Source organism: Xenopus laevis, chromosome 5L (assembly GCF_017654675.1).
Source record: "Xenopus laevis strain J_2021 chromosome 5L, Xenopus_laevis_v10.1, whole genome shotgun sequence".
Taxonomy (NCBI): Eukaryota; Metazoa; Chordata; class Amphibia; order Anura; family Pipidae; genus Xenopus; species Xenopus laevis.
The window spans coordinates 170,188,647-170,215,588 of NC_054379.1; the positions used below are offsets into that span (position 1 = coordinate 170,188,647).

The following is a 26,942-nucleotide window of genomic DNA, read 5'->3' on the forward strand; positions in this document are numbered from 1 at the left end:
CCCGGCTCTGGGAGGTTCCTCCTCACTGTCAGAAATATTAGCTGGAGGATGCCTTACACTTAGTGGCCTGTTGATGAGGAGTGGAAGGTTGAAATGTATGTTTTATCCACTCTAAGATAGATACAATATCCATTAAATTGACCCTTGTTGGGGTAGTTATGCCTCCTGAGATTGGACTTCATCATTACAGTGTACTTGTGCAATGGCAGAATTAGTCTCTACTGGAATGTCCTGAGGGGATAGAATTGGTGGCTCAGTAGTTTTACAATCAGAGCAGAATGTGCCTTCAGACGTCCTGAGAGTAGGCTTACACCTTCTGCATTTAACAGGCTTTTCAGGTTTCCTTGCTGACTTTCTTACAGATTTAGGTGCTTGGATACCTTCCCTCAGATCCTTTAATGAATAGATCTCTCCATTGTTATATCTTACTATAAAAAGTATAATTGGTAATTGCTGTACCCACAGGTTCCAATGATCTGCACTGTCTGATCCGTTCAGGTTTGGTGTCTCCTGAGAGCTGCGCAGTTACTATGCAGCTAGTGAGAAGATGCGCTTCGGAAAATGAACGCAGATGAAGTTGCGCCCATAACCAAAATGGCGCCTTCCGTAGTGAGGGATGTGCCGTGTGTTGCTATTTGCGCCCAGGGACTTACAAACACGGTGTGATCCCTGAGCGCATTGATTAGCGTAGCTCTGTGTAATCACGCTTGTAGGTAGCACAGCATAACTAAAAATGAGTGTTTCTTTATTGAAGGATCCCAGTAGCACAGCATACTGATTGGATAATATTTATGCCGTACATTGACAGGAATATAGGTAGCTCTGCATACCTCTCCTGTGTTGGCTATGAATATTATTCCTCTGCTGAGCATATTGGTAGCACTGCATACCTTGCTCATATACCCCCTTCTTCAGACAAATATTGTCAGGGGTGCAGCAGGGCCGCCAACAGAAATCACAGGGCCCCGTACGACACAATTTCCTTGGCCCCCTGGGCTGCGCCCACTGTAAGTCCCACCCACAAGTCCGCCCTCCACACCCCACAGGTCCACCCCTACCACACAGTAAAAAAAACATTGGTGGCTAGGACCCCACATGGTAAAAAAAAAATGGTGTCCATTGCCCCCCACATTATAAAAACGTCCATGTAAAAAAAATTGCCCCCTCCACACAACAGGGACCACAAAGGGTTACCTTTAGCAGAGCGCTGCCATGTTGCACTTACTTCATTAGTGTGGCCCACTGCCAGGAGCACAGGTGGCTGCATCTTCTTCCAGTGACAGCATTTTTTTCCCTCATTGGTCACAGAATTTCAAGTCCCGGTAAAGCTGCATGGTGATTGGATGAGCTGGAGGGGAAGTTCAAACCCCAACAATCCAATCCCTGAGCAGCTCAACCGGGACTTAAAGTCTGTGACCAATAAGGGAAAGGAATGGACAGAACATACCTCCCCCTGTGCTCCCACCCTGCCTTTGCAAAGTCAGCAGCTCTCAGAAAGGAGGGGGGCCCGGCTAATCAAGTAAGTGCATCATGGCCGGGCCCCCTACAACTCTCCCCCCTGATGGCGGCCCTGGGGGTGCAGTATTCCACTATTCCACTTACTGTAAACTGCCAGCAAGGAGGGAATAGTATAATAACTTTGGGAGACAGCTCTGCGTGCCTCCATAATCTGTGAGTAAGTTGTAAGAAAAAAGAAAATAATAAAATAGAAGATTGATTTCTATCCATCACCTCCAAGGCAGGACAAAAGAACTGGGGAATAGAGGTGGAGCCTATAAATCTAGAGGGAGGGGCCAAGAGACCAATTCTTCGGTCCTGCCTCCAGAGGTGAACTTGGACATAACCCATACGTCTGCACTGACAGGAGGGCCGACTAGAGAAAAAAGGTTATTTTCTGATGTCAGTATCTCTTTAAACCCCATACAAATGCACATTCATGGTGGAGGGAAGAGCAAAACACTCCATCAATTTTTAAGCAGTGCCCCCCCCAACAGCATCGATGTGACCCCCAAAAACTGCATATTCTGGGTTGGTAGATCTATGTTGATGATGGCTGGGTAGGAGCGTCTGCACTAGATGCCAACCTGGCACTGCCTTTCCCCTGAGCTCCAGTCAACACCATGAAAGATGGCACTGGATCAGCTCTCCATCAGGTTCTGCACATCACTTCATTAGTTGGCATGGGTTCCAGTAGTTCCTACTCCACTTCTACTCACATTGCATTGGATTCAGCTTTCTTTCTGGCAGGCCTGCAGGCTCTGGGTACATGCCCCCTTTGCCCAGTTATTAAAGGAGACTGGCAGAACTTCTGAAGAAGAGCAGGGTCTCCAAGTATCATCTATATGGCCACTATGCTATATATCTCCATATGTGATACCCTTTCATTCTCTTCCTGTTCCTTTGGGGTGGGGCTAAAAGCTTCCCTGATGTTACCTGATTGGCCAGACTCACAAAACCCAGTATTTACAACGCTCAGCTATAAGCCTTGCCCTATACAGATGCCACTTCTGTTTAACTGGAAGAGTTTGTGCAGGTTCCAATCTACTGTATCTGCTGAGTTTGTTCTACTGTCTTTTATCCAGCGGAGAGTTCTGGTTAAGCCTGGGCATCTCTGAGACTTTGGGGGGATACGGGGTGTCTTGGCCAATCAGGGCAGGACTCTGAATGTGCAATGCTGGGAAACAGGGATAATATATAGCAACTGGGGGCACACACAGAGTTCCCACTACAAAATCATTAGCGTTAAATCATTTAGTTGCCTTTTAAATACTGTGCTTCTGACAATCAACATTTTCACTGTCACTTCCAATATAAAAACATTTCAACTTAAATGAACTCGTTCTGGATAAAGGATCACAGAAACCAACGGATACGCAGCAATAAATAATTCCCTTTTCTTTGTTCATGCAGGTGACTGTTACTTTAACTCTCCGTATAATACTGGAAGGGCGTCCCCTCTGTCCGGACACTGCAGTAATAGAGTCCTACAGGTAGAGCCCAGTGGGGGCACAGGTAAGTGCTTGTTATGTGCAATGTGTGAGTGGGTGGAGGGGGGTATCTGGGTGTTTGTGATGGCACAAGGGGTGTGGGGCTGAGACAGAAGGTGGCTCATGTGGCACAGGTAGAAGGCACGGCCTGAACCAAATGTAATGCAGATAAATGGAAGTTCAGTAGAGAGAGATGATGGGAGAGATAGTGGGAGAAATGATGGGAAAGATGGTGTAAGAGATAGTGGGAGAGATGATGGGAGAGATAGTGGAAGAGATAGTGGAAGAGATGATGGAAGAGATAGTGGGAGAGATGATGGGAGAGATAGTGGAAGAGATAGTGGAAGAGATGATGGGAGAGATAGTGGAAGAGATAGTGGAAGAGATGGTGGGAGAGATGATGGGAGAGATAGTGGAAGAGATAGTGGGAGAGATGATGGGAGAGATAGTGGAAGAGATGATGGGAGAGATAGTGGAAGAGATAGTGGAAGAGATGGTGGGAGAGATGATGGGAGAGATGATGGAAGAGATAGTGGGAGAGATAGTGGAAGAGATGATGGGAGAGATAGTGGGAGCGATAGTGGGAGAGATGATGGGAGAGATAGTGGAAGAGATGATGGGAGAGATAGTGGGAGAGATGATGGGAGAGATAGTGGAAGAGATAGTGGAAGAGATAGTGGAAGAGATGGTGGGAGAGATGATGGAAGAGATAGTGGGAGAGATAGTGGGAGAGATGATGGGAGAGATAGTGGAAGAGATAGTGGAAGAGATGGTGGGAGAGATGGTGGGAGAGATGATGGGCAGTTAACATGGCATTTGATTTCATAGCCCAAAGGGACAGAATTTCAAGGATAAAGGATCAGTTGTATGTGAGACATGGGTGTGAGAGCGCCAGGGGGTGCCAATTCTGTTCTCTATGTTCTGTTATTCCAGCTAATCTGAGCCAGACTGGAGACAGTGTGGGGAGACAGCTCTGGCAATGACACCCCTCTCTCCCTGGAACTAGTCTATACTGTTGGAGTAACGTTGCACTTTGTTGCAGCTCCTCGGGTGGATCCAGCCCTCCACAGCGTGTCCATGAGTCTTTTGGTGGCGCTTGTAGTTGTCCCAGTGGCCGGTGGTATAGTGGCACTGGGCACAGCGGAAAGGCTTCTCACCCGTGTGGCGCAGCATGTGGCGCTTGAGGTTCATACTCTGGTTACAGCTATAACTACACAGGCCGCAGCGGAAAGGTTTGTCCCCCGAGTGGATGCGCCCGTGCCGCTTCAAGTTTGCCAGGTTGCCACAGGAGTAGTCACACAGCTGGCACTTGTAGGGCTTCTCGCCCGTGTGAACCCGCTGGTGCCGCTTCAGGTTGTCATAGTGGGCAGAGGCATAGGGGCAAAGTTGGCATTTATACGGCTTCTCCCCACTGTGAGTCTTCATGTGCCGGGACAGATGGTTGGGATAATGAGTGACAAAGGAACAGATAATACAAGAAAATCCTTTGCCGGGGCTCCCGGGCTCCCCAACTGGGCAACTGCTGCAACGAGAGCAAAACTGCCCTTCTGCTGCCCCATCTTCCTCCTCATTATCCCCATCCTGGTGGCAGCCCTCGTCTAGTACCAACCCACAAGCCTGGCAGGTAAATGGGAAGAGCAACTCAGGGAGGCCTTCCCCCGGGGCAGTGGAGGGCACTGGAGGAGAGGAGGCGTGGCTCAGGCGGGCACAGGTGGGCAGGAGGGCATCAGAAAGGTCTGCAGATATCAGAGAAAGAGCAGCAGCTGGGGCATCTGCAATAGAAAGACGACATGAGGAATATAAGTCATGAGAAACTGCAAACTTTCTGCCCCTGTATCATCCTGCAGTGGTGGGACAGACTCCATTACCCATAAATCCCGGCTGCCCATATATCATATGTGTATATTATACACAATAAATAATAATATTTAGTGAGGGAAACGTGCTTATTTGTGTCGTGCTACAGGCTGGCTGATTTACCCATGGCCTTGCGCCTTTATATGGTCACAGAACCCCTTAGTGACTTCTAATATCCTTATCATTTACAGTAGGGGGTACATTATCCCTTATAATACATGAGTGATACTCAGAGTTCCCTGTATAACTCAGCCTGCAGCCTTGTGCCTTTATATGGTCACAAAACAACCCCTCAGTGACTTCTAATATCCTTATCATTTACAGTAGGGGGTACATTATCCCTTATAATACATGAGTGATACTCAGAGTTCCCTGTATAACTCAGCCTGCAGCCTTGTGCCTTTATATGGTCACAGCACAACCCCTCAGTGACTTCTAATATCCTTATCATTTACAGTAGGCGGGTACATTATCCCTTATAATACATGAGTGATACTCAGAGTTCCCTGTATAACTCAGCCTGCAGCCTTGTGCCTTTATATGGTCACAGAACAACCCTCAGGGACTTCTAATATCCTTATCATTTAACAGTAGGGGGTACATTATCCCTTATAATACATGAGTGATACTCAGAGTTCCCTGTATAACTCAGCCTGCAGCCTTGTGTCTTTATATGGTCACAGAACAACCCCTCAGTGATTTCTAATATCCTTATCATTTACAGTAGGGGTACATTATCCCTTATAATACATGAGTGATACTCAGAGATCCCTGTATTAACTCAGCCTGCAGCCTTGTTCCTTATATGGTCACAGAACAACCCGTCAGTGACCTCTAATATCCTTATCATTTACAGTAGGGGTACATTATCCTTATAATACATGAGTGATACTCAGAGGTCCCTGTATAACTCAGCCTGCAGCCTTGTTCCTTTATATGGTCACAGAACAACCCGTCAGTGACCTCTAATATCCTTATCATTTACAGTAGGGGGTACATTATCCCTTATAATACATGAGTGATACTCAGAGTTCCCTGTATAACTCAGCCTGCAGCCTTGTGTCTTTATATGGTCACAGAACAACCCCTCAGTGATTTCTAATAGCCTTATCATTTACAGTAGGGGTACATTATCCCTTATAATACATGAGTGATACTCAGAGGTCCCTGTATAACTCAGCCTGCAGCCTTGTTCCTTTATATGGTCACAGAACAACCCGTCAGTGACCTCTAATATCCTTATCATTTACAGTAGGGGGTACATTATCCCTTATAATACATGAGTGATACTCAGAGTTCCCTGTATAACTCAGCCTGCAGCCTTGTGCCTTTATATGGTCACAGCACAACCCCTCAGTGACTTCTAATATCCTTATCATTTACAGTAGGGGGTACATTATCCCTTATAATACATGAGTGATACTCAGAGTTCCCTGTATAACTCAGCCTGCAGCCTTGTGCCTTTATATGGTCACAGAACAACCCCTCAGGGACTTCTAATATCCTTATCATTTACAGTAGGGGGTACATTATCCCTTATAATACATGAGTGATACTCAGAGTTCCCTGTATAACTCAGCCTGCAGCCTTGTGTCTTTATATGGTCACAGAACAACCCCTCAGTGATTTCTAATATCCTTATCATTTACAGTAGGGGTACATTATCCCTTATAATACATGAGTGATACTCAGAGATCCCTGTATAACTCAGCCTGCAGCCTTGTTCCTTTATATGGTCACAGAACAACCCGTCAGTGACCTCTAATATCCTTATCATTTACAGTAGGGGGTACATTATCCCTTATAATACATGAGTGATACTCAGAGGTCCCTGTATAACTCAGCCTGCAGCCTTGTTCCTTTATATGGTCACAGAACAACCCGTCAGTGACCTCTAATATCCTTATCATTTACAGTAGGGGGTACATTATCCCTTATAATACATGAGTGATACTCAGAGTTCCCTGTATAACTCAGCCCTGCAGCCTTGTGCCTTTATATGGTCAACAGAACAAACCCCTCAGTGACTTATAATATCCTTATCATTTACAGTAGGGGGTACATTATCCCTTATAATACATGAGTGATACTCAGAGTTCCCTGTATAACTCAGCCTGCAGCCTTGTGTCTTTATATGGTCACAGAACAACCCCTCAGTGATTTCTAATAGCCTTATCATTTACAGTAGGGGTACATTATCCCTTATAATACATGAGTGATACTCAGAGGTCCCTGTATAACTCAGCCTGCAGCCTTGTTCCTTTATATGGTCACAGAACAACCCGTCAGTGACCTCTAATATCCTTATCATTTACAGTAGGGGGTACATTATCCCTTATAATACATGAGTGATACTCAGAGTTCCCTGTATAACTCAGCCTGCAGCCTTGTGCCTTTATATGGTCACAGAACAACCCCTCAGTGACTTCTAATATCCTTATCATTTACATCATTCATATGGTTGTGTAATCCCTGGTATCTCCTGATACAACTATAGTTTACAATAGGGAGTATATTTGCCCCAAGAGGTGGGTACAAGGAGGCAATACATTAGACAGTAGAAATACAGGGATAAAGCTTGAACCTTCTGTGTGTCTCTGTTTAACCTCTTTCTCTTCTTCATCTTCTTCCTCTGCTCCTTCCTCATCTCCCTGGGGAGCCCCCCCACGACGCTGTCTCTCTTGGCCTCTCCGTCGGTGCCCCAGAAGGTGGCGCTTGAGATTGCGGCTCTGGTTGCAGCGATACGGGCACAGGTTACAGGAGTAGGGCTTCTCCTGGGTGTGGACTCGCTGGTGCCTCTTCAGGTTGCCGGGGCTGCTACAGGAGAAGCCGCAGTGGTCGCAGCGGAAGGGTTTCTCGCCCGTGTGGGTGCGCAGGTGGCGCTTGAGGTTGACCAGTTGGGCAGAGGCATAGAGGCAGTCGGGGCAGCGGAAGGGCTTCTCACCATTATGAGTCTTCATGTGGCGCTTAAGGTGACTGGAATAGTGGGTGGAGAAGGGGCACAGTTGGCAGGGGAAGAGAATTCGTTCCTTTTGCCCATGGGGAGAGGAGGAGTCTGTGGAGGGGGCGGGAGCACTGCTGGGAGGAGGGGAGCCCCCCGCCGAGGAGGAAGACGTAAGGCAAGGCAAGCAGCCCAGGCAGCGGGCGGAGTCCCCTAAGGTGGTCCCACATGGATAAGGAAGGTCTCCCATCCCCACATCATCAGGGTCACTGTCAGCACTCAGGGGGCGGTACCCCGAATACTCGTCCTCACTCAGGGAGTAGCAGGGGATCTCCATTTTACACACCACTGAATCTGTAAAGAGACACCACATGTAAGTGCCACAACTAGAGGTGGGCAGAAGAGGCACAATGGTGTGGGTGAAGGATCATCAGATGCCAAGTGACATGAGTGAAGGGTCTGGGCTGGTTGTCTACCCCCCCACTCATCACTTAATCCCCCATCCCCCCACACTCAGCACTCATTTTCCCACACGCCAGGTGTACAGGTGGCAAATAGAAGGCACCTTGCCTTGGGTCTACTAGATCCTTGGCCTGGGACAATTAAAGGTGCCCAAAGGCCTGTGTACCCCACATCTATGAGGGAACAACGTAAAACTTGCTTTGTGGCAATGCTGTACAGAAGGACAAGATGTCATGTAGTCATGTGATATTTAGAGGGAGATCAGTGGGTGGGAGGTGTAGTAGAGCTGGGTGGGCATGTCATATACAAAAGGTTAGTGAGCGGGATGAGTAGAGGCACCTTCCCTAGAGACAGCAGCACGGGGAGCTTATTCCCTAGAGCAGTGATCCCCAACCAGTAGCTCGTGAGTAACATGTTGCTCCCCAACCCCTTGGATGTTGCTCCCAGTGGCCTCAAAGCAGGAGCTTATTTTTTAATTCCAGGCTTCGAGGAAACTTTTGGTTGCATAAAAACCAGTTGTGTTGCCAAACAGAGCCTTCTGCAGGCTGCCAGTTCACATAGGGGCTACCAAATAGCCAATCACAGCCCTTCGTTGGCATTCTTGGGGAACTATTTTCAGATTATGTTGCTCTCCGGCCCTTCTTACATTTCAATGTGGCTCACGGGTGAAAAAGGTTGGGGATCCCTGCCCTAGAGAGAGCAGCATGGGGAGCTTATTCCCTAGAGAGAGCAGCATGGGGAGCTTATTCCCTAGAGACAGCAGCATGGGGAGTTTATTCCCTAGAGACAGCAGCATGGGAGAAGAGAGAGAGCGGGTAATAGCACCAATGTAACAAGAATAAAGGCAAAGTAAGACAGGGTTTCGGTGTATTGATGGCACTGAATGAATTCCATAGAAAGTGACAAACCCTCTGAGTCCTTGGAGAAGGAGAGGAGCCGGTCGCTGCTGTCGGAGAACTCCAGCTCATGGCCCAGAAGGAGATCGCTCTGTAGAACCAGGCTGCTTGGGGTTGGATCTAATGGGTCCTCGCTCCCCCCTAGGAGAGACAGAGAGGAGTTTATAACTTTGCACCGGTTAATCATTATAGAGCCACATATACCATAGCGCTGAATCTAAAATGTGATTGGGTCACTGTCTGTCCTGCTTTAGATAATTAGAAATAGTGATGGGTGAATTTATTCACCAGGCGTAAATTTGCGGCGAATTCCTCCGTCGTTTTGCGAATTTCGAGGGGAAATTCGCGAATTTTTTGGTGAAGTGAAACTCCACCAATTTGACCATCACTAATTAGAAAGTAGTAATGATGGGAGAACATTGAATTATGGGAAGTGAACTTCCAAATCCTACTGTACTGAATGAAGCTGATAAAATAACTGTTGTACTTCAGAAGCCTGCTCCTCCCATGTCATGTAAGCTACCATCCCAGTGTTCTAAACCCACCCACTGCTTGAGTCACTGACTTCTTTCTCCCCCCCCCCTGTAAGTTGCCATCAGAGTGATCTATAATTGGGAGAAACACGGTGCTCCAGAATAAATTGTAAATGACTCACCAAATAGTGAATGTGGTCCGGGTGCAGCCGCCCCAGATCCCGAGCTTTAGGGAGCGGTAGGGCAAAAGATGTGAAGAAGAAGCACGGCTGACCGGCACTCATACTAAGTGGGTGCGAAACGCGTAGGGCGGATGGAAATGCAAATATACATTTTTTTAACTTTGTATAAATCAAAATATATTTTTTAACTAATTTTCTCTGGTCCTGTGGATCCATATGAGTGCTGGTTGGCCCTGCTTCTTCTTCACATCAGAGTGATCTAGCCACACCCACTGTTTCAGTCACAGACTTCTTCCTCTCCCCTGTAAGTTGCCATTAGAGTGATGTAGCCACACCCACTGTTTCAGTCACAGACTTCTTCCTCTCCCCTGTAAGTTGCCATTAGAGTGATGTAGCCACACCCACTGTTTGAGTCACAGACCCTCTGCCCCTCCCCCAGTCTCACATGATACTTCATATAAACACACAAGAGGGGCAAATGGGCAACAGAAGAAAAACACACAAACACACACATATATATCTATATATAGACACAGACACAGCAGAAAGCGTATAGAGAGCTCTCACATTTGACAGGCTGGGGGTGGGACTGCTTCCTCCTCGGCATGACTACCACCTCCCCCTTACACCGGTACTTCCGGTCTGTGCCTCGGTACTTCCGGTGTGAAGGACCCCGGGACTAACAAGTTCCTCTTGCCGCATATGGAGAGGCTGCTGGCTCTGGTGACATCACTGCGCCACGTGACCGTCTCTGCACCATGTGACCTGTCAGCTGGAATGGGCCGGGCATCGCCTCCAAACCGGAAGTACTGCTGAAGGCAACGGCAATGGAACTCTGTAGCGTAGAGCTGAGGTAACTAGTGACGTCAGGGCCATTGGGAGGTCGCACAGAGGAGCCCTAGGGGGAGTCACACCGAGCAGATAATAGAGTGGAGCCGTTTCCGGGGCGCTGAGGGAATTAGATGGAGTTTTGTTGATCAGTAGAATGAGGTGAGTTTAGGAGAATTCAGTAACTTCCCCACACAGTGTGGCAGAGACAGCAGTGTCCCCCCCCCTCCAACCCAGAAATGGAGCAGCCCAGACACATGGGCACCAATATCAGTCCTGAGGCCTATGAATGTCCTGCTTCAGACCTGTGTTATTAAAGGAGACACTTTGTGTAGAAAATAAGAACGTACCAGTACATTATACTCATTTACATATACAGGAATTGTGCTTAAAAAAGTAGTGTTTCAGGCTGATTTATTGAATATTTCTGCAAAAACCCTAATAATCCCTCCCTTCCACTTGCTGCTCCCTGAATTCCCAGGCTGTGCACTCAGCTCCCTGCACTGTAGGACAGGAACCAATCAGCAGCTAGCAGGACCTGATAGGGAACTGAAGCCTGGCTGTGATTGGCTGTCCCCCTCCTAGACACGCCCACCCCTCATTTGAAACAGACAGGGACCAGAGAACATCTATAGGGAGCTCCAATAAAGGGGCTATTTTTAAAGATAATATTAATTTTTAGCCCCATGTGAAAGAACACCATATATTACTTATAATTGCCTACGAAATTAGGGTGTTTTTCATTTCTCCTAAATGTCTCCTTTAAAAGGGAAAAAACATAAGAATATAGAATGGATGATATTTTTTTTTTACAGAAAAAGGTAACTCCTACTGTGGGAGTGTCGCCTTTTTATTCCCCCCTGTATCCAGCCAGCAGCACATGGTGTGGGCCAGGGAGCTAACACTCACTCATGGGAATAATCCCACTGGCCGGCATTCTCTGTACAACAGCACATATTGTTAAAGAGCTTGTTCACCTGCCTAACACTTTCCTTAGTTCAGTTGTTCACAAGATTTTTTTTTTTGCTTTCTATTTTTTTATTGTTTTCTTAGAATCTCTGTGTAATGTTGGTGAGTGGGGCAGGTCAGTGATCCAGGGGCAGGTTCCAATTGGCTGATCCATTTCTCAGTAGGATCTATGGGGAATATAAGTGCAACTATTGTATCAAGTCTAACAGTTGCCTTTAATGACACTCAGGGATTCTGCTCAGCAGGGACAAACACATGGATCAACTCATGGATCAGTTACAGGGTCGCTGACCCCCCCCCCCCTCCCACAAACACATAAGATGGGAAAACATGAAACTTTACACAATATTAAAAAAACAGTCACAAATAGATAATTGGAAAAAGTCTTTATTTCTGGGGAACTGTCTGAAACCAACTGAACTGAAGTTGTGGGAAGATGAACATCCCCTTTAAGTACAGATTGACAAGTGGGGTTGCCATTCATCTCTTCTGAGACACAAGTAAATAAGCCTCTCCTTATACTGAATTACTCATAAGCCCCCACTTATTACAGGATTGTTCAGTTAAGGACAGGAGATTACTGGTTATTGCTGTAGGACTAATCTAGTGTTCGGGCAGTGGCCCACGGGGAGATTAGTCGCCCGCAAATTATTTTGTGTGTCTATAGCAGAGCAAATATTTTCATGCAATTTACTTCCCATGATGCCACAATCTACTTTTCTTCTCCCACAAGATCAATAAGTCGATTAGTATCGAAAAAATGCTTTAGAAATGACATTTTAGTAGAAATTTTGAATTGTGAATTATGAATGGTGACGCTGGGACAAAACAATTCAAAACCGCCGCCCAGGAAATGACGTATAGCGTCAATGCATGAAATTTACATACAATCATGGCTGCTACTCTCCCAGTGTTTTACTTTGGTACATTTCAATACTTGGTAATGGAATTGCTATTCAGTGAAGTCGCTCAGAAAACGGTCTCCGTGCATTTTGAAACAACATTTGATTAAAAGTCGCCCCGTATGTCTAATGCTGACGATTTACATTCTCGTTGGAAATGAACAATTCACCAAATCTCTCTTAAAAATCGCGGGTGAAAAAGCCATTCTGATGACTTGGAAGGTGACGGCACCTCCGACTTTAAACTTCTGGGAAAAAAAACGAATCAACAGCGTTCTTCCCAGTCAAAAGTTAACTTATAGGGCTAGAGGCTGCCCAGGGAAATTTGGGAAAATACGGAATGGCTAGTTAGGGGTGAGCCAGAATATTTAAAAGACATTTTTTCTCAGCAGAAGGCAATAGGGGGAATATGAATATATATTGTGAAAGGACGTGGCCTATCAATCTATAAGGACAGAAACTGTCCACTCTATGCTGCCCAATTAGACAAACCTGCTTTGTGAGACACCTAAAGGAGACCCACCCCCTCCTCAATTTCTCTTTCTTCCTCGGACTATTCCGAAACTCTCTCTTTCTTCCTTCTATATAAATGGATGTTAAAAGTGCAACAAAGATAACACACACACGTTATTATCTATGCCCCCCACACAACATTCATTCACTAATAAAGACAACAAGGACATTTTTACTCATTTGTTTGTTTTTTGTGTGGAAAAACAAATTTAAGTTGATTGAAAAATGCACAAGATTTATCCATGGCTTTAGAACATTCTGATGGCAGACAAAAGAAAAGAAAAAACAACTTTTAAATAAACATCCACAGATTTAAAAAAATCTTCCTCTTATCAGACAAAGTAGAAGCCCCTCGGGTCAGGCCCATGTGTTTCTATCACAGCTACAATACATGGATGGAGAGGGGCGATGGGCAATGTTCTTGCTCTACTCCAAGGGGGGCACAGCCAGTAAAAGAGAGCCCCCTAATCTCTCATTTCCAGAGTGTCTCAGTACTGGTGAGCCTTAGTGGTACCTCAGAGAGCGAGACATTTGCTAGCTAATCATTAGAGCGTTAGCGACTGGTGCAGATCAGCAGCCAATGGAATGCTCCAGCTGCCACATGTAATTCTGTACAATGTGATCTCGCTGCTGGGTCAGTGCAAAGGGTACCCCCAGAGTGCAGGATAAAGCAACCCTTTGGGTGGGACCAAACACACCAATTCTTTATTATAAAAGAAAGGAACAAAAAGGATTAAAAATGAGCTTTTGAGCAGTAAGTCATGGGATCCAGGTTGTGTTGTTGCGGGGGAAGGCCGCTTATGGAATGACTACAAAACAATACAGACACCCTTATATGCCCTCCCACCCACTGAGTGCCCAACATCAGAAAACCCACAGTCCCTCCAATGGGCAAGGGCACCCCATCTGACTGCTTGTACACTGGCATTCTGAGCCTAGCTTTAAAAAAGAACAATACTCTTAAAAGTCTGGAGTCCAGGAGGTTGAAGTTCAGTGAGAGCATGGCCGGGGCCTGCACAGTTCTGCAGCTATTCCCGCTTTGGCTTCTTGGGGCTGTTACTGCACTCCTCGCTCTCATCTGCATTCTCCACCTTGCGCTTGCCCACCTCTGGGCCACCAGCCGGACTGTCGGGCTGGAAACCAATGATGATGCAGGTCATGTTGTCACATCCTGTGCCGTCACCTGATGTATCCGGAGCCAGACATTGGTCCAACAGCTGCAGGAGGAGCAAAGCAGAAATGACTATTGTGTTAACAGACAGCCGCAGGGACTATATGGATAACACTAGGCTGTACAAGTCAATTCCATTTCTCCACTATTTTCTACATGGAACCCTTGCTGCAGGTATATCGTCCCACCCAGTGCAGATAACCCACCTCCTCTACTATGGAAGATAGAGACAGAGTTTCCCCCTTTTGCAGTTGTGATTCTCTCCGTTCATGGACAAAATCCACCACCTCTTGGCTGCTCATGACATTCCTGCAGAGAAGGAGAAATGGTGCATAAGGCAAATATTTATATCATGCAACACTCGCTCTCTCATTCATTATCAGCAGACTCCAGAAATGCACAGCACACCAATCAAACAGCATGAGGGTGCCCAGTTGCCCTCCTGCTCTTACCAGATGCCATCACAAGCAATAACCATGAACTCGTGCTCCTCACCGAGTGTCAGAACCTTCACGTCTGGAAGTGCAGAGATCATCTGTTCCTCGGGGGGAAGGTTTTTGTTCCGCTTGTAGAAGTGGTCACCTGCAGAAGGAATGAGTCTTTATAGAAAGTCTAGTGGCAGGAGAATCTGGATCTCTTATAACACAGTCTTCATTTCCAGACAGGCACAGATAGAGCGTTATTATTATTTTCAATTCAGCAGTTTAGTTTGCTCTGATTAAGTGAAGCTTATATATCTCGTTAAGAGACTTGCAATGATCAAGAGTGTATATTAGGAATCCCTGCCAGAAAGCAGGACAGAGCTGCTTTATTGAGAAAGAAAGTAGGAATAGTCAAAGGATTAGACACATGGAAGAAGCAAAAACACATGACTATTAGTGCATAAGCTGTGAAACACCCAATCACCCTACTCACCAATTGCACGAGAAAGGTTCAGGCCCCCGTTGACTCTGCCGTCCATTGTAACCTTCCCCCCGGCGTTCTTTATCCGTGACAGTTCCAGCTCATCCTCAGGTTTGTGGTCATAGGACATATCCACGGCTTTGCCTCCTTCAGACACCACACACCTCGAGTCCCCGGCATTGGCAACAATCAGCTGTTGCCCTCGGATTAATGCAACAACTGCAGTGGTGCCGCTGTCTGAGCCAGGCTGAGGGAAGAAGCCACAATGTGTTATATAAAAGCCGCTGTGTGGCCGTCTATTCCAACCCATCACACCCAGAGTTACACTCATCTACACAACCCTCTCACTTCAGCCTGACTTCTTCCACTGACACTTTAACTGGTCCTGAATACTGCATTCTTACCTTTTTATTGGCAAATCTTGCACTATTATTCAGACTACTTTCAACTTATAATGATCTCCTGTTCATTTGTACATAGGGTTGCCACCCGGCCGGTATTTTACGGGCCTAGCTGGTAAAATACCTGCCAAGGCCGGGGGCCGGTATTACAAATTTACCGGCAATGTAGCTGCTGGTAAATTTGTAATACGATCAAAAGGAGCCCTCGGCCTACCCCCAATCCCCTGCAACTTACCATTTTTTTTCCTCTTCTAGTGTCCGCGGGTCTGTCACGTGGCCCCGCCCCCTTTGATGTCATGTCCCGCCCCCAGCAGCCGGTAAAAGAATTTATATATGGTGGCAACCCTATTTGTACACCAATATGTTAATTGTATGTGAACAAGATAAGTTTGTTCTAACGAAATTCCACCATCTGTTTCTGCTCTCTCTCCTGATTAGGCCACACCAGTCTGACCAATATAACATGCAAAATCGAAGTAGGATGGAGCACACAATATAGCAGCTTTTACTGCAAAAAATTTGTTGTGCTCAATAAATCTTTTGCAGTAAAAGCTGCTATATTGTGTGCTCCATCCTACTTCGATTTTGCATGTTAATTGTATGTCCCCCCCAACCCCCATAAACCCTGCTAAGCAAAGCTTGTAGTTCAGCTTAAGGACTATCTTCACTCTTGCACTGCTCTCATCCTGGGACACAGTGGAGTCATTTACTTTGTTAGTAACTAGCTGCAATCAGTTCAATGGATAAATCATTCACAATTCATCTAAAAAAAAAAAAAAAAAAAAGTTCAACAAGAAGAGGAGGAAGAAGAGAGTCACAGCAGTAGGTCCGGTAGGTTTAGAGACATGAGAACTAATTTCCAGGATTTACTGGCATAATGTCATTACTTCTCCTGATAAAGGGATGTTCACCTTCCAAAACTCGTTTCAGTCGGTTTCAGTTCACCAGAAATAAAAACTTATTCCAATGACTTTCTATTTTCTATGAGTGACTGTTTTTCTAATATTGAAGTTTAAAGTGCAATTTCTCACCTTCTAAAGCAGCTCTGGGAGGAGGGGGGGGGTCACCGACCCTGTAAATTGTTCTAAATTGATACATTTGTTATTAGTCCCTGCTGAGCAGAATCCCTGAGTGACATTAAAGGCAACTGTTAGACTTGATACAATAGTTGCACTTATATTCCCCATAGATCCTACTGAGAGATGGACCAACTAATGGATCAGCCAATTAGAATCTGCCCCTGGATCACTGACCTGCTCCACTCACACTTTACACTGAAATTTTGCAAATATGATGCAAAAAATGGAAAGCAACTGAAAAAAAGTATTTATTTCTGTTAAACAATGTGAAAACAATGTTTGGAAAGTGAACATCCCCATTAATGACTAATCAGCCTTATATTGTGACATTTCTATTCTATGTGTACTGTATATTGTGAGTGGCTCCCTAAGCTCAGTAAGTGACAGCAGCACAGAGCATGTGAATCAGTGAATCAGCAGAAAAGAAGATGGGGAGCTACTGGGGCATCTTTGGAGACACAGATCTTTACTGCTAAAGGGCTGTGGTTGCCTTGGGCTGGTACAGAAGCACAAAACATCATGTACAACATTTCTAGCCTACTTCTTTGGTTAGAGTTTATTTCGCTTTTAACTGTGTCATTTATATTCATGCTTCAAAATATATCTCCCTCCTCCATTCCACACACTGCTGCTCCTATACCCTATATGAAACGTCCTCTCCATCTGATATTACTTGCTGCAGATCTCTCTCCAAATCCAGGTCCCTGCCATAAACTTATCTGCCCTCACCCACACAATGGACCCCCCCCCTCACATGCTGCTAATCTGCCCAACCTTATTCCCATTCCTACTTTCCTTCCTTGTGCACTTCTCTATACCCACACTGTGTACATCACTTACTGACTTTATAATATATATGAAACATCACTTACTGACCATAATATATATGAAACATCACTTACTGACTTTATAGTTACATAGTTAAATTGGGTTGAAAAAAGACAAAGTCCATCAAGTCCAACCCCTCCAAATGAAAACCCAGCCCCATACACACACCCCTCCCTACTGTCACATAAATGATATATCCCCATATCTATACTAACTATAGAGTTTAGTATCACAATAGCCTTTGTATTATGTCTGTCCAAGAAATCATCCAAGTCCCTCTTATAGTCATTAACTGAATCATCACCCGGCAGTGCATTCCCCAACCTCACTGTCCTCACTGTGATGAACCCCCTACTCTGTTCCTTTAAATGAAACTTCTTTTCCTCTAGTCTGAAGGGGAGGCCTCTGGTACGTGATTCTCTTTATGGGTAAAAAGGTCCCCTGCAGGGTTAGCTGGATCTCAGTAGAACACAAGGGACTGGCAGGGAATGGGGGACAATCTTCTCTTACCTCCTCTTTGCCTTCCATGCCAGGAAGCATCATCTCTTCTTCATCCTCCTCTGCATCCTCACTGTCTTCTTCATCCTCTTCCTCATTCTCTGCTGCTTCACTACTATAGTCTTCCTCGCTGCACTCCTGCAGTACCAGATAAAAGTCAGATAAAAGTCAATATTCTGCACCATCCATAATACTGACTAACAAACTGCTGACATGTGGTGACTTGTTGCTTCCCTGTATCCGGAGTGATTCCTGCTTTGGACATGGAGTGTGAATTGGCAGGTAGGGCTTTACTCCCAAAACTGATCAGAATTTTACATCTTTATTTTGCATTATTTTATCCAAGTAAAATGATTGGCTCTATTGGCAACAACAGCCTTCACTTTATTATTAGCACTGAAAGAGAACCCTGACTACAAACACCCTGCGGGGGCGAGTCCAATCTCTTGCATGCAGTAATGACACAGCACAGTGATCCACTTCAGTTAACCCTTTCTGCTCCCACGCCCACTTAAAGGACCAGTAACACCAGGAAATAATCACGTTTACTGCAAATTATTTAAAACTGATGTCTCTGCAGAACCTGATCCACAAACCATTAGCGATTATTGGGTGCTGATCAAGTTCTACAGATTAACGAGACCCATCCCAGAATGCATCTGGTAACAGCACCACATCTCAGACCTTTAACACCCATTACCAAAACCCAATAACAGAACTTTAACACACCTCACTGCCCTCTTCTTCCTCTGCCTCATCAGACTCTTCGCTGTCCTCAAAGAATTTGGACTTGGATGTTGGCTGTGGTTTTGTGGGTGAAGATGAGCAGGAAGGTCCAGCCTCCCCTGTGGAGGAAGAGACAGCCTCCGCAATTGGGACAACTTTGGGACGAAGAGACCCAGCCTTAGGACTGCTGCCACCAGCTTCCTCTGAACTGGACATTCCCAGAGAAGCAGTCGCTTTGCCCTCAGTCTTGCCATTCTTTTTCTGGCAGTCTCCTCCCATTGAGTTAGAATCCAAGTCTCCATTGACTTCTTTGGTCTCCTCCTCTGGAGCCTTTTTGTCCTCAGCCTTGACTCGAGGGGTCTTGGCACAGTTGTGTCCATAGCGAGTGAGGAGCTCTTCAATGGTCATAGTGGCCTCCTCATGTAACAAGGCAGCCTCCTCATTATCAACTGTAAACAGAAGAACCATGAGAAACGCTGGCCACTACCCACCAGCTCCCAGGCCAATGAACTCACCATCATCCTCATCAGCCACCTTTTCCTTGCCACTGTCATGTTCATTGATGGGACGACCAGCCATCTGAGCCAGCTCCCTGATCACCTCTTCCTGAGTCAGCTTCTGATCTATGGCAAGAAATGCATCTTCCAGCGCCTGAAAGGGCAAGTTAAACTGTCACCCAGTGTCTGCACAGTATCTTATAGTTACATCAGTGGGAACAAAGGAGACTCGTTTGTACAATTGCCCCCAGTAGGGTCGGCAGCACAGTGAGGGGTGGAGAGTTAGATTGCAGGAGGGGCACAAAAGTGGGTGCAGGGCTGGATGAGGAGCTGACATACTAGTGCATGTGCAGACAAAGTGCCAGTGTACAGGAGCTTACCTTCTGCAGTTTTCCATCCTTGTATGCCTTCTGGGACTTTATCACCTCTGGCAAATACTTGGCACAATACAGTGCCACCTCTTCCCCTGCAAGAAATGCATCAGGTCATGAGCTAGAAGCCTCTGGCACAGCTTTGCCACTTGCATCTCCATACACACAATAGCCTGGCACAACCCACACATAGAGGTCATACACAGTCTCAGTCAGCTTTATAGACTCCCCAATGTAATTGCCCTGTACCACATGGGTATAACTGCTCTGGCATGACCCTCCCACATGGGCAAAACTGCTCTGGCATGACCTATATTGTTTATTAAGCACCACCCAGATTTCTGGAGCTACGCCACCATGGTAGTCACATTTCCAAGCCATCCCATGGATACTATGCCAACAGCAAAACAAATACATGGACCATAGTAGTTACACACACCACAGTTTTATACTCCTCCAAATTGAAGGAAAGCACTTACCCCCGTGCCCGTCATATACAGAGAACATGGCAGTCTCAGAGTCCAGCTCTGGGATACAGTTGTGGGCATCCTACAAACAAAGAGTGGAACAATTACACATAGCCGGGCAGTGCCAGTCATTCAGCTTGGGCACGGCTCTGTAATGGAGCAATAAGGGAAGCAGACAAGTGACTGGGAAGTACCAGTGTGAGACACAGAGGGTACAGCACAGGCTGGTGTGGCACGGCTTCCTCAAAGGGCAAATGCTGGAGGCACAAGGTGGGCAAGATAATAATGACAGGCAAAGAGAGTACAATGCTGCCAGTAAGACGCCCCCTTGGCAAAAAAAAGGGTAGAGTTGTGCCAGGCACCAGAGAGGAGAGAGCTGTACAAAGATGCTGGAGAGGCCCAGGTGCCAGGCATATATTATAATGGTGCCAGCAGGGTTTGTGATGGGGCCGTGGGAAATTTAAAGGCAAAGGGTTACAGTCCTCTCAGCCCTATGGTTCCACCCCCAGCCCTGCAAGGCATAGAGATGGGGGGCACATTATGCTATAGAGATGGGGAGCACAAGCACATTTCGGATTCACACCTGTGTGGACTCTAGGATTGAGCTGGGGGCACATTAAGGATTCACACCTGTATTTAGTGGCGTAACTAGGGTCTGCTTCCTCTGTAATTACACCCCTGTATGCATCAATACTAGTAGTGATCTGGGGGTTATATAGAGAAATCACACCTGTATGGAGACTAGTAGTGATCTGGGGGATATATCAAGGAATCACACCTGTATGGAGACTAGTAGTGATCTGGGGGATATATCAAGGAATCACACCTGTATGGAGACTAGTAGTGATCTGGGGAATATGGAGGAATCACACCTGTATGGAGACTAGTAGTGATCTGGGGGATATGGAGGAATCACACCTGTATGGAGACTAGTAGTGATCTGGGGGATATATCAAGGAATCACACCTGTATGGAGACTAGTAGTGATCTGGGGGATATGGAGGAATCACACCTGTATGGAGACTAGTAGTGATCTGGGGGATATGGAGGAATCACACCTGTATGGAGACTAGTAGTGATCTGGGGGATATGGAGGAATCACACCTGTATGGAGACTAGTAGTGATCTGGGGGATATGGAGGAATCACACCTGTATGGAGACTAGTAGTGATCTGGGGGATATATCAAGGAATCACACCTGTATGGAGACTAGTAGTGATCTGGGGGATATGGAGGAATCACACCTGTATGGAGACTAGTAGTGATCTGGGGGATATATCAAGGAATCACACCTGTATGGAGACTAGTAGTGATCTGGGGGATATGGAGGAATCACACCTGTATGGAGACTAGTAGTGATCTGGGGGATATATCAAGGAATCACACCTGTATGGAGACTAGTAGTGATCTGGGGGATATGGAGGAATCACACCTGTATGGAGACTAGTAGTGATCTGGGGGATATGGAGGAATCACACCTGTATGGAGACTAGTAGTGATCTGGGGGATATATCAAGGAATCACACCTGTATGGAGACTAGTAGTGATCTGGGGGATATGGAGGAATCACACCTGTATGGAGACTAGTAGTGATCTGGGGGATATATCAAGGAATCACACCTGTATGGAGACTAGTAGTGATCTGGGGGATATGGAGGAGTATGGAGATTGGAGACTAGTAGTGATGTGGGGGATGTTGTCCTGTACAAAAGGGATTCCCGTCTCCATGGAAACACTCCGGCCCCGAGTGGAAGGAATATAACGGGGACACAGTCACTATTCTCACCTCCATTGAGACCCTCCAGCCCTGCATGGCGGAGTAACCGTAACTGAGGCGATGGCCTCCCCCCTCTCCGGAGCTCTTGTCGGTATTCGGTTGGGACAGGTAGGCTCCCATTTCCCTACACGTGCGGATAAATCTGCAACTCCCGGCAGAGACTGAAAAGACCGGAAGCGGAAGATGCAGTCGGAAGAAGAACGGTCGATGCACCACGTGACCTGCAAGGCGTCTATTCGGCGGCCATATTTGTTGATGGCAAAGCGGCACGGTAAGTCTGTGACAGGAACAGAGCTGATATGTAACGAGGATTTATTAATCCTTACGCCTAGTTCTCTCTTGGACCCCGCGCCCCTCAGAGTCAGCTGGTTACTCAGTGCTGCAGCGGGCGCTCTCTTTACTCCAATCAAATCTGTTATGTGATAGACTTCCGGTAACGGAAACTGAATCTGGGGCGGGGCTTATATTTCTGATGCTTAGCAACACTGCTGCCGTTGGAGACGGTTTAACTGTAGAATTCGACTTCTGCTCCCCGAGCTGTGGGCGAATAATGTGGCAGCTGCTGTAGTTTCGTATTTTATTGTGTTATTTGCAGTTGGTCTTTATTTTCCACTATTGACATTATTGTGTTTGTAGTTGTTGTCAGTGAGGAATAGAAGCTACTTGTTCACATTTGTGTCAGAGCTTTATTATTGGCTCAGTCTCTCCTGTTGTTCCGCAGCACAAACTTCTGGGGCCCCAAAAGGACATGAAGTCTGGTCTCTGCTGAATGAACCGGGGTCCTGCTCACTGGCGCAACTACTTGTTACTGGGCCCCAATATAACCAGAGATCCTCTTTTTTACCAATATATGTGGAAATTGCTCATTATATAGGGGCTTATGGGCCCTTAGAACTCTTCTTACGTCAGATGTAACGTTTCGGGGGCGTGCTCCTTCGTCTGACGAAGGGGCACTCCCCCGAAACGTTACATCTGACGTAATAAACGTGCAGGGGTCACCCCCCGCTACACTTGCTATCGTGTGTCTGGTATCTTTCACTGATCTTCAAGTAGGAGAGGCGCCGACCTCTCTAACCAGCACCGGGCTTAAGCTAAGAGAGAGGTGGGGAAAAGAGGACCAGTGGGAACCCTTATAACTCTTGCCCCCCCTGCAGCCACTGGGTCTGCTTCCTCTGTCGTTACACCCCTGGTCTTACTGTACAAACAGTTCTGCCATATTGTGGGAACGGCCGAGACAGACGTACAGAGGGAAAGGCCAAGACAGACGTACGGAGGGAACGGCCGAGACAGACGTACGGAGGGAACGGCCGAGACAGACGTACGGAGGGAACGGCCGAGACAGACGTACGGAGGGAACGGCCGAGACAGACGTACGGACAGACGTACGGAGGGAACGGCCGAGACAGACGTACGGAGGGAACGGCCGAGACAGACGTACGGAGGGAACGGCCGAGACAGACGTACGGAGGGAACGGCCGAGACAGACGTACGGAGGGAACGGCCGAGACAGACGTACGGAGGGAACGGCCGAGACAGACGTACGGAGGGAACGGCCGAGACAGACGTACGGAGGGAACGGCCGAGACAGACGTACGGAGGGAACGGCCGAGACAGACGTACGGAAGGGAACGGCCGAGACAGACGTACGGAGGGAACGGCCGAGACAGACGTACGGAAGGAACGGCCGAGACAAGACGTACGGAGGGAACGGCCGAGACAGACGTACGGAGGGAACGGCCGAGACAGACGTACGGATGGAACGGCCGAGACAGACGTACGGAGGGAACGGCCGAGACAGCACGTACGGAGGGAACGGCCGAGACAGGACGTACGGCGGGAACGGCCGAGACAGACGTACGGCGGGAACGGCCGAGACAGACGTACGGCTGCCACGGGGAACGGCGAGACAGACGTACGGCGGGAACGGCCGAGACAGACGTACGGCGGGAACGGCCGAGACAGACGTACGGCCGGGAACGGCCGAGACAGACGTACGGCGGGAACGGCCGAGACAGACGTACCGAGGGAACGGCCGAGACAGACATACAGAGGGAACGGCCGAGACAGACGTACCGAGGGAACGGCCGAGACAGACGTACAGAGAGAACGGCAGAGACAGGCTTATGAGACATCCACAAGCTGCTTGTAGCTGAGGTTATCAGGAGAAAATTCAGTGGCCGTGAGATGGGGGGATGTGGCCGTTGGATAAGCCTGTGGCTAGTTCAGCTGAAATGAATAAAGCCCATTAGGCACTAGTCATAGGGAGTCCATTGAGTAGTGACCCAGACTTTCAGTACAGATAATGTATTTCTCAGCCTAAGGTTCCCCTTTAGGTTATCTTCTAGTATGTTATACAATAACCAATTCTAAGCAACTTTTCAGAATTATTTGCCTTCTTCTGGCTCTTCCAGCTTTCAAATGGGGGTCACTGACCCCATCTAAAAACAAATGCTCTGTAAGGCTACAAATGTATTGTTAGTGCTATAGTTTTATTACTGGGGAGTGTCCAGGCCCAGTGGAGCTGCCGCAATAGGGGCCCTTCCCACTCGGTCAGCGCATATTTATTTATTCACGCGGCTGTGATTGAGGTGGGGGAGGTCAGAGAGTAGCACAGGGGGCCGTGGGCATCGGTTCTGGGCAAAGGGTAATTTGGACCCATGGCTGAAATTACAAACTGGAAAGCTGCTGAATAAAAAGCTAAATAATTTAAAAAACGAAAATAATAAAAATTGAAAACCAGTTGCAAATCGTCTCATAATATCCCTGTCTACATGATACTAACAGTCCATTTAAAGGTGAACAACCCCTTTAAAGGGGATATAAACCCAAATATAACATTTTGCATAGTCATTCTGAGCGACTTTCCCGTATACGTTCATAACATGTATTACAGTTGAAACTGTATCAGAAACCAGGTCTCCACCCGCTGCTGCTCCAGTTTCACAGGTGCCATTAATGTGTTTTGGGACCTTTCCTTATGCAGAATTTGTCATTTGGCTTTAATTCCATTCCCATTGGCTGCATTTATTAGGCTGCAGGGGTCCTGCCAGTAATAGAGGTGGCTGGGGCTCATATTGTCTCTAGAGGGGCTACTGTAGAACTTGCCAAGTGCTGAGTTGTGCAGTGAGTAAACATGCCCCCATTTGAAGGGCACGTGCCCCATAGTAGGTGCCTGGGGGGTAGGGAGCGTGAGTTTATTTAGTGGGGGGTCACAGTCGCTGCCATAACTGCCACCAATCTTGACAACCTCCGACCTATCTCTCTGCTACCTTTCATCTCTAAACTACTTGAGCGCCTAGTCTACAACCGACTTACCTCATTCCTCTCTGACAATAACCTGCTGGACCCCCTACAATCTGGTTTTAAGCCACAACACTCCACAGAAACTGCCCTGACTCGACTAACTAATGACCTTTTAACCGCTAAAGCCAACAATCATTTCTCACTACTAATACTGCTTGACCTCTCAGCCGCATTTGACACTGTAGATCACCCTCTCCTCCTCCAGTCCCTCCAGTCGCTTGGCCTTCGTGACACAGCCCTGTCCTGGTTCTCTTCTTACATCACCAATTGTTCCTTCAGTGTCTCCTACAATGGAGTATCATCTTCTCTCCTAACTCTTTCTGTTGGGGTTCCTCAAGGCTCTGTCCTGGGACCCTTATTATTCTCCCTCAGCAAACTATCAACTTGTATGGTTTCCACTACCACCTCTCCTCTCCTGATCTCAATCCAGAACTCTTAAAGGCGGTGTTCACTTTCCAAAAACTTTTCCAGTTTTGTTGTTTTCAGATTGTTCACCATAAACAAAGACTTTTTTTTAATTGCTTTCCATCTTTTATATTTTACCAGGTTCCCAAAATTGAAAGTTTAATGTTGGTGTCTCTGGTGTTTCAGTCTGGCAAATCAGTGATCCAGGAGCATCTGAACTGTTACAATTTGCTACATTTAGTTGATACAATTAGTTGATACAATTAGTTGATACATTTAGTTGACACATGTAGTTGACACATGTAGTTGATACATTTAGTTGATAAAATTAGTTGATACAATTAGTTAATAAAATGAGTTGATCCATTCTCAGCAGTATCTGTGGAATATAAGGGTAGGACTACATGGACGTTTTCGGCGTGATCTGACGCGCTGTGCAAAACTCTGCACGCTGCGTCTGCATCCGACAGTCGCGTCAGATCAACGCTGCGAAACTCAGGGATTCTGCTCAGCAGGGACAAACACATGGATCAACTAAATGTATCAATTTAGAACAGTTTAGAACAGTTAAAGAGTCGGCGACCCCCCCTCTCAGAGCTGCTGTAGAAGTTGAAAAATGAAACTTCAATTTTAGAAAAACAGTCACAAATTGAAAGTAATTGGAAAAAGTCTTTATCTCTGATGAACAATCTGAAACCAACTGAACTGAAAAAAAGTGTTTAAAGGTGAACATCCCCTTTAAGGGTAAGGTCACACTGGAAGATTTAGTTGCCTGGCGACTAATCAGCTCTTCTTTGGGGCAACTAATCTCCCCAAACTGTTTCCCTCTGTCTTCCGCCTGCTAGAATGAAAAATTGCCTGCCACATGGCACTCGCCGCACTTTGTTTTCTAAAGTCGTCTGAAGTTTCCTCGTGAGGCAATGGTTCTCTTTCCTCCAACTAACACCAGTAACATCCCGGAAGTCTCCATCATAGTTAACAATTCCACTATCACCCCCTCTCCCCAGGCCCGGTGCCTTGGGGTTATCCTAGATTCTGCCCTGTCATTCACTCCTCATTTCCAGTCACTTATTAAATCATGTCACTTCCACCTAAGGAACATATCCAAAATACCATCTTTTATCACCCAAAATTCTTATTCACTCTCTCATCATATCACGTCTAGACTACTGTAACTCTCTTTTAATTGGCCTCCCCCTCCAGAGACTGTCAGCTCTCCAGTCCAGTGCTGTGAGGCTCATACACCTCAGCAACCGCTCCTCCTCTGCCAGTCTCTCTACCATGTCACTCGCCCAGTCTCTCTGCCATGTCATTCTGTCAATCAATGCACTGGCCTCCACTACCTTAGTTAAATTAGTCAGGGTCGTTAAATTAATAACCCTGACATTCAAAGCACTTCATAACTCTGCCCCACCCTACATCTCTGAACTCATCTCTATATACTCACCCACTCGCTTACTACTCTCCTCTACTGACCTGCTCCTCAACTCTTCTCTCATTACCTCC

General features: G+C 46.7%; 3 protein-coding genes across 3 annotated transcripts in view; 1 reads left to right on the forward strand and 2 right to left on the reverse strand.

Annotated features, from left to right (window-relative positions):
- Positions 1-3,711: 3,711 nt before the first annotated feature.
- On the reverse strand, positions 3,712-10,602 carry LOC108716065 (zinc finger protein 513). The gene is made up of 4 exons (XM_018262186.2): positions 10,366-10,602; positions 9,156-9,284; positions 7,429-8,139; positions 3,712-4,759 (listed from the first exon to the last, which is right to left on the reverse strand). Exons 1-4 carry the CDS (start codon positions 10,403-10,405, stop codon positions 3,990-3,992), a joined length of 1,650 nt encoding a protein of 549 aa, XP_018117675.1. The 5' UTR covers positions 10,406-10,602; the 3' UTR covers positions 3,712-3,989.
- Positions 10,603-13,179: 2,577 nt separating this feature from the next.
- Positions 13,180-21,873, reverse strand: ppm1g.L (protein phosphatase, Mg2+/Mn2+ dependent 1G L homeolog). The gene is made up of 10 exons (XM_041563685.1): positions 21,738-21,873; positions 19,964-20,033; positions 19,494-19,579; positions 19,132-19,267; positions 18,620-19,065; positions 17,903-18,028; positions 15,097-15,331; positions 14,634-14,763; positions 14,388-14,490; positions 13,180-14,227 (listed from the first exon to the last, which is right to left on the reverse strand). Exons 1-10 carry the CDS (start codon positions 21,846-21,848, stop codon positions 14,039-14,041), a joined length of 1,632 nt encoding a protein of 543 aa, XP_041419619.1. The 5' UTR covers positions 21,849-21,873; the 3' UTR covers positions 13,180-14,038.
- nrbp1.L (nuclear receptor binding protein 1 L homeolog) overlaps positions 21,863-26,942 on the forward strand; it is a 36,380-nt gene continuing 31,300 nt past the window's right edge. The window contains exon 1 of the mRNA XM_041562142.1: positions 21,863-21,999. The gene's annotated coding sequence lies outside the window, so the exon portion shown is untranslated. The remainder of the gene's footprint in view (positions 22,000-26,942) is intronic.

What these genes read in the sequence shown, in the direction of transcription:
- ppm1g.L (XM_041563685.1), bottom strand. Translation starts at nt 21,848, where the DNA reads ATGGGAGCCTACCTGTCCCAACCGAATACCGACAAGAGCTCCGGAGAG. An exon ending in AGGATGGAAAACTGCAGAAG is followed by an intron (nt 19,268 to 19,493) that starts GTAAGCTCCTGT and finishes TTGCCCTTTCAG; the next exon opens with GCGCTGGAAGATGCATTTCT. An exon ending in AGGAAGAAGAGGGCAGTGAG is followed by an intron (nt 18,029 to 18,619) that starts GTGTGTTAAAGT and finishes CTGGTACTGCAG; the next exon opens with GAGTGCAGCGAGGAAGACTA.
- LOC108716065 (XM_018262186.2), bottom strand. Translation starts at nt 10,405, where the DNA reads ATGCCGAGGAGGAAGCAGTCCCACCCCCAGCCTGTCAAAT. An exon ending in CCACCCCCAGCCTGTCAAAT is followed by an intron (nt 9,285 to 10,365) that starts GTGAGAGCTCTC and finishes TGTCTCTCCTAG; the next exon opens with GGGGGAGCGAGGACCCATTA. An exon ending in CTTCTCCAAGGACTCAGAGG is followed by an intron (nt 8,140 to 9,155) that starts GTTTGTCACTTT and finishes GTCTCTTTACAG; the next exon opens with ATTCAGTGGTGTGTAAAATG.